The following is a 7332-nucleotide window of genomic DNA, read 5'->3' on the forward strand; positions in this document are numbered from 1 at the left end:
GAAAAAATAGTCCAAAACTCTGGCCTTTGAGAATTCATCAGCAAGATAATCACCATGTAGACAATAAGGAGTTATGCACATGTATTGACTGTGTTGACAGCAGAGCAAAAAGCAGTTAATGAGTGCATGTTTTTTCATAGCTTAGAGAAGTACAGTGGTTACTGGTTAAAGTACAATTTTATGCCTTGATCAGAGGTATTTTTGTATTAAAATCTGGCTGAATTCAGCTTCCTGATGTGAAATTCAAGACCTGAAAATCAAATATATTATGAAATGAAAATACACTGTGAACTCTGAATAGAACTCTGAATAGTATTTCATCTGTGCCAGGCCTAACCTTTTGCTAAACAAAAAATCCAAAGGGGAGGGGTGTGTATGTTTGTTTTAACTGAAGGGCAATGAGAAGAATAATGTATTAATTTTTCTAATTGTGCTTTTCTCCAGAAGCAAAATATGTGTGAATAAAGTCACATATAAATTAGAACTATAAATGAATACACATGCCAGTTTAAGATATTTGCCTGTATGAGGACTCATTTGTCCTGTGTCCTTAGATTTGGAGAAAAGGGTGATCGGAAGGCCCATGGGAATGAATGTCTCCCCATGCATGACGTGAGGCTCTCCAAACCACCATCATCTATTTTCCCACTCCACTGCGTGCCTTCTAACTGGGCCGTCTGGCTTCCATTTATTTCCCCCTGTTAAGGGGAGGGGATCAGAGGAAAGACAGAATGTATTTATGGGGTGAATGAGATTGCAGCCCGTATTGTGGAGGGGGTCTGAGACAGCAGACCGTGGTCCACAGAAATGCCAACATGGTGCTTAGGCTGCCCTCCTGGGAGGAGCCTGTACTCTCTGCTCAGAACCCCAAGACAGGCCTTCAGCAGCCCGGTGAAGCAACATCCTTGCTTCCCTGCCCTGGAGAGACCTTCAGAGCCATCAGCAAAGAGCTTTCATGGCCTCTCTGCTACTAAGCCATCCTCAGGGTGGGGACGTGAATGATTTTCAAGTTTCCTCCAGACTTCCCAAAACACGAGAACAGAAGCAGAAAAATCCAGGACAAGTCGCAGTGATGTGTTTCTTCCTCACACATTTCCTCCCTGCTGTCTTCTCCTTTCTGTTCATTGCTCCCTTGCTTTCCTCCTTCCCCACCCCAAGGGCAGGAAGATCAGAAACCACATCATCACAGCTGCTGGGCTTCTGCCCCCATCATACCCTCTGCTCAGAGGCCCTCGTAAGTCCTGGCGGCCAGGGAGGATGTGAGTTGCAGCTTTGTGATTCCTAGAGGAGCACCAGCTTGGAGGCTGGGCCTATTTATAGGAGACACTAACATCATTTCCTCTCCTAAGCAGTGTTTTTTGGCTTGTATTTTGTTAAAAAGCTGATATTTATTAAGTGCTTACTATATGTCAGTGCTTTGCATGAATTAGCTCATTTAATTCTCATAACGAGCCTATTAGGTAAGTACTATTAATATTCCTATTTTATAGATTTGGAAACTGGGCACAGATAATAGGAATTTGAACCCAGGCAGTGTGGGTCCAGAGACTGAATTCTTAACCACTTAAGCAATTAATATATTTTAAGTATCTGTTGGGTGCCTGGGGCTGCATTAGGCACAAGCTGCATAGAAAAAATAATCCTTCTGGAAAACAAGACACTTATGTCATGATACAAATGTCAAGTAGACAAGGAGTATTCTTTATAGTACTTCACAAAAACACTGTGAGAACCACTGAACTCCATGGTGCACAAATGAAGCATTAGAGCCTCTCTCCTCCGTCCACACCCCCTCGCACGGGTCCTGCTTATAACAGCAGTGGGTGGATGGTGGTGGGCCTGGCTGGGAATAAGGGCTTAGCAGGTAGAGGCATCATGAGAGGAGGGAGACGTTAATTGAGTAACTGTAGAAGGGAACTCCAGGTCCCACAAATCTAATAGGTCTGTAAACATGCAGATAACCTGGACTCTTCCCTGGAAATTCTGAGCCAGTCCATCTGGGTTGATGCTTAAGAATCTGTTTTGTAAACAGACATATAGACCAATGGAACAGAACAGAGGCTTCAGAAATAACACCACACATCTACAACCATCTGGTCTTTGACAAACCTGACACACACAAGCAATGGGGGAAGGATTCCCTATTTAATAAATGGTGTTGGGAAAACTGGCTAGCCATATGCAGAAAACTGAAACTGGACCCCTTCCTTACACCTTATACAAAAATTAACCCAAGATGCATTAAAGACTTAAATGTAAAATCTAAAATCATGAAAACTAGAAGAAAACCTAGGCAATACCACTCAGGACATAGGCATGGGCAAAGACTTCATGACTAAAACACCAAAAGCAATTGCAACAAAAGCCAAAATTGACAAATGGATCTAATTAGGCTAAAGAGCTTCTGCACAGCAAAAGAAACTATCATTAGCATGAACAGGCAACCTGCAGAATGAGAGAAAATTTTTGTAATCTACCCATCTGACAAAGGGCTAATATCCAGAATCTATAAGGAACTTAACCAATTTACAAGAAAAAAAAACAACTCTATCAAAAAATGGGTGAAAGATATGACAAGAGACTTCTCAAAAGAAGACATTTATGTGGCCAACAAACACATGAAAAAAGCTCATCATCACTGATCATTAGAGAAATGCAAATCAAAACCACATTGAGATATCATCTCATGCCAGTCAGAATGGTGATTATTAAAAAGTCAAGAAACAATAGATGCTGGTGAGGCTGTGGAGAAATAGGAACGCTTTTACACTGTTGGTGGGAATGTAAATTAGTTCAACCATTGTGGAAGATAGTGTGATTCCTCAAGGATCTAGAACCAGAAATACAATTTGACCCGGCAATCCCATTACTGGGTATATAACCAAAGGAATATAAATCATTCTACTATAAAAATACATGCACATGTATGTTTACAATAGCAAAGACATGGAACCAACCCAAATGCTCATCAGTGATAGGCAGGATAAGGAAAATGTGGTACATATACACCATAGAATACTATGCAGCCATAAAAAGGAATGAGATCATATCCTTTGCAGGGACATGGAAGAAGCTGGAAGCCATCATTCTTAGCAAACTAACACAGGAACAGCAAACCAAACACCACATGTTCTCACTTGTAAGTGGAAGCTGAATAATGAGAACACATGGACACAAGGAGGGGAACATCACACACCGGGGCCGCCTGTTGGGGTGGGGTAGGGGGCGAGGCGAGGGAGAGCGTTAGGACAAATAGCTAATGCATGTGGGGCTTAAAACCTAGATGATGGGTTGACAAGTGCAGCAAACCACCATGGCACACATATACCTATGTAACAAACCTACACGTTCTGCACTTGTATGCCAGAACTTAAGGTAAAATAAAGAAAGAAAATTTTAAAATTAAAAAAAAAATCCTGTTTTATAAAATGCATTCAAGGTCATTCTTGTCTTCAGACAAGTTGGTGATTGCTTAGTAGTTGCCTGCCATTTGGTGCTGCTGTCATGACTGGCACCTTCTGAAAGGCCACTGGGGAGCCTCTGTTGCCACTTCCAGAGTTTGGAGAGAGAGGGTCACACACTCTGGAAAATTGTGGTGGCACCAGGGCAACAGAAAGTCCTCAAGAGCACCAGGTAACAGATAGAGTGAGGCTTTTCCTCACTAGTTTGTTATCCTCAGGACTCACAAGTCTGAGACAAGAGGGCATGCTCCCAAGGGCCCTTGAGTTTATTCCCTCTCCTATTGCTCACAGAAGCCCCTACCTTCCAACAGTTCTAGATGACACAGACCCAGACCTGGCCCATGGGCAAGAGTGATCCGCCCTTAGATGGAGTCATTTACTGAGAGTATGAGGCTGAGAATTTGAAAATGACTGACATGTGCTCCCTGATTCTAAATAACTCCAGTTTAGCTGCCCAGCCAGAGATGGACATGTCAACAGCCAACTCTAATCTATCTGGGAGAGGGGTCTGAGAGAGGTGCGGAGAGAGGGCCAGGAAGCACAGAGGAGTGAATGACTAAACCTCCGTCAAAGCAGAAGTGACATTTAAGAGCTGAGTGCTGAGTCTCAAAGAATGAATGAGTAGAAGCTCAGCAGATGAGGAAAGGGACAGTCATTTCAGGCGTTGGTGGACATACACTTTTCTACCTTGTGTTTCTTCTTTTGGGGAAACATCTTCCTCTACTTCATAGTAATCCTGCTCATAGAAATGGCCCCATGGCGGGCAGCTGAGCCAGGCCTCCCAATCAGAGTACACAGGGGTGGGTACAGGAGCCAGACCAACAGGGAAACTCTCTAGGAGCATTGCTTCTGCTATGGGAAAGGGATTTTTGGTGTATAGATGACTGCTAAGGACTGTAAGCAGCTAGAGCATCAGCAGAGGAGAGGGCCTGGCCAGAGACGAAGCTGAGCAGAGGCGAGTAGAAAAGTGAGGTGGAAGGACACAGGAGTCTCATGGTGGCTTCCAACTCTTGGATCCCCCTGAACTTCATTATTTATGTCCACCAATAAATGCTTTCTTTTTGGTTAAGCAAAAACTTGTGACCAAAAGCGCTCTAATAAATGGGCAATGAAAACAGCATTTGCAAAAGGTAGAATCCCAAGAGGTCATGGAATGGGAATACCTGTAGGCGTGAAAGGGCCAGGTAGCAGAGTTGCGGGTGTGCAGTGAGCAAGGGCTGGGAAGGTGGGGTAGGACAGATTTGGAAGGGACCTGTGTTATTTGGGGGTCGAGTCATTAAGATTTTAAATGAGAGAGCAACGTAAGCAGGTGTGCGGAACATAACTCTGGTGCCAGTGTAGAGAAATGCCTGGGCCAACAGAGGCTGGACCCTGGAGTCCAGGAAGGAAGCCCTTGGAATGGGCTGGTGCAGAGATGACAAGGCCTCTAGTCCTCAGAGAGCCTGGAATGCAAGAGGCAGAGTTGAGAGATATTTAGGAGGGAGAGGAGACAAAGCTTGGTAAGAGAAATCAGAAGGGCAGGCTCTGAACTCAGGCGCCCCCAGAGCTGGATCCTGTTCGCTCCTCTTAATGGTCATGCATGGGATCTTATTTAACCTCTTTAAGCCCTGGCTTCTCATCTGCAAATTGGCAATGATAATGGTGCAAACCTCATGGAGCTGTGGGAATTAAATGAAGCATATGTGTGTAAAAGCAGTTGGCACAGTACTTGGCATAAAGTAACACTCAGTAAGTGACAGCTACTGTGTGGAGGGTGAAGAAGGAAAATTAGGGATGACCCTGAAATCCCTCGCTTGAGAATTTGGGCAAATGCTGATGATGTTAATTAGGATAGGAAATACAGGAGAAGGATCTGTTTTATGGGCAAGGAGAACATACAGTTTTTGGAGGGGACATGTTAAGGCTGATGTGCTTGTAGAACTTGGGGGCAGGAGTGTCCAGCAAGCAATGGGACCGTGGGGTTGAGGGGACACTGGCCATAGATGGCCACTCAAGCAATGGCAGACAGGAGAGGGTTGAGGACAGACACAGATGCTTAAAGGGGGCTACAGGAGGAGGAGCCCAGTATGAGAGGTAGGAGATGTGAAGAGGAAACCGTTTTCAGCATAGATAAGTTTTAAGTATGGATAAGCTGTTAGAGAATCAGAACTGTACAGGGGATGTAGGGATTCTTGTTTCTTCAGTGGGGAAAATGAAAGCTTAAATTCAAGACCACTTGACTTGCTAAGGGAGCTCTGGCCCCACTCATGGGGCTATCTTCAAGGGGCCCACTGTGGGGCTTGCAGCCCCTTACCTCCAGGTATTGATTGACCAGGCGGAGGGTGCGATCAGTGATGTTAAATATGTCCCTCCAGTCGAAGTTGGCCATGTCGTCAGTCTGGCTCTCCCGAGGGCCCTTGTAGAGGAAGTTTAGGATGGCTTCAGCAGTAATACCTTCTTCACCAAGCTGCCTATTCAAAAAGTCTTTTACTGTTGGGTTCCCCAGGGTATCCTTGGGAAGAAGAAATACAGTCACTGCTTAGAAATTCCACAGGATCTTTGGTCTTGTTCTTCAGCCATTTCTAATTTTTAGTGATTGAGGATAGCTAGTGAGCTTGTTCCAGTATGAAGCATACCTATCTATATCCCATTTCCCCCAGTCCATGGGTCTCTAGATAGGGGGAAGATGTGTAGGGGAAAAGGAGGGGCCAGATAGGGGGCATTGAAAATGGTGTATAAAAAGGTTTCTTTTGCTTATGGATATTTTTGTTTTCTTTTGAGTGTCCCTGCTATATAGAACTCTTGTCTTGGTTTTGCAAAGCTGAAAATGAGACCAGACAAACACACTCAACCATCTTTGGAGTTACAGAGCTGGCTCCTTGGGGAGATGCCTCTTTGAATTTGAGGCCCTTGAGTGAATTCATAAAAGTGGGAAACTCCAGGAAGTCATTGGTCTTGTGGCAGCTTTTAGACTTCTCCCAGAATTCAAGAAACATATTTCTCATCCAAAGTCAGTGACCCCACTTGGTGACTGCTTGGAATGAGGGCCTTTGGGGCCTGCTTGTTGTATTTTGATCTAACTCCAACAGCGATGAACTCTTTGCTGGGAAAAGGAAACAAGTGCAACTTTCCTGCCCCCACCCCTTCCTCCTCCCCTCCCCTCCCCATCCTCCAACCCCCCCTTACTCTGATCATGTTCATCTGTGTGCTGTTGTCAAAGAAGTACCAGATTTGGGGCCCTACTTCTTCCCAGGCTTTGACCAACTTCCTAACGCGCTCCAGTTCTTCAAAAGTTGAGTTGGCCTGAAACCAGACAGAGATCGAGACAGAGACACGAACAGAGAGAAAAGTGAGAGAGAACTTTTGGTTGTGTCTTTTCTGCTCCTGTCACTTAGTGTTAGGGAAAGGCTTTTCAAGGAAGTGTTTTTATTTTCTCAGTCTATTGCTATTTCCCAGAACAATTCACCATCTCCCAACCTCCTGGGCTGACAGAATCTAATTTCTTAGTATCTCAGAAGTCCATGTAATACTGATGATATTATTTTCTCGGAACCTCCCTCGTTAAAGCTAGATTTGGATCCCCTGGGAGAAAATACTCTTCCTCCCTTCCTCTCTGTCTTTATCTGTTCTGAGTAGCCAGGATTCAGAGAATTGTGAACCCTTCCATGAGGGATATAATTCAAGCAATGGGAAAGAAAACCTCATTGTAGGCTGCAGTAGAGAGGGGAGGGCCCAGGCAGGGGCACTGAAGCAAAGCATTCCAGTGATGACTGTGGATGGGGGAGGAAACGCAAGAGTCCACTTAGCAGAAAACAAACACGAGATGTGCTACCAGGAAGGCACATCACACACACACACACACACACACACACACACACACACACACACACAC

General features: G+C 44.7%; 1 protein-coding gene across 1 annotated transcript in view; it reads right to left on the reverse strand.

Moving 5' to 3' along the window:
* Positions 1-6743, reverse strand: part of LOC116464247 (retinal-specific phospholipid-transporting ATPase ABCA4-like) — a gene marked incomplete at both ends in the record, with an annotated part of 30387 nt that extends 23644 nt beyond the window's left edge. Inside the window, 2 exons of the mRNA XM_032147549.1 lie at positions 5755-5952; positions 6627-6743. Coding sequence (XP_032003440.1) covers positions 5755-5952; positions 6627-6743 — 315 coding nt within the window. The remainder of the gene's footprint in view (positions 1-5754; positions 5953-6626) is intronic.
* Between the last annotated feature and the right edge of the window lie 589 nt (positions 6744-7332).

This window comes from Hylobates moloch, unplaced genomic scaffold, assembly GCF_009828535.3.
Source record: "Hylobates moloch isolate HMO894 unplaced genomic scaffold, HMol_V3 SCAFFOLD_332, whole genome shotgun sequence".
NCBI classification, from domain to species: domain Eukaryota; kingdom Metazoa; phylum Chordata; class Mammalia; order Primates; family Hylobatidae; genus Hylobates; species Hylobates moloch.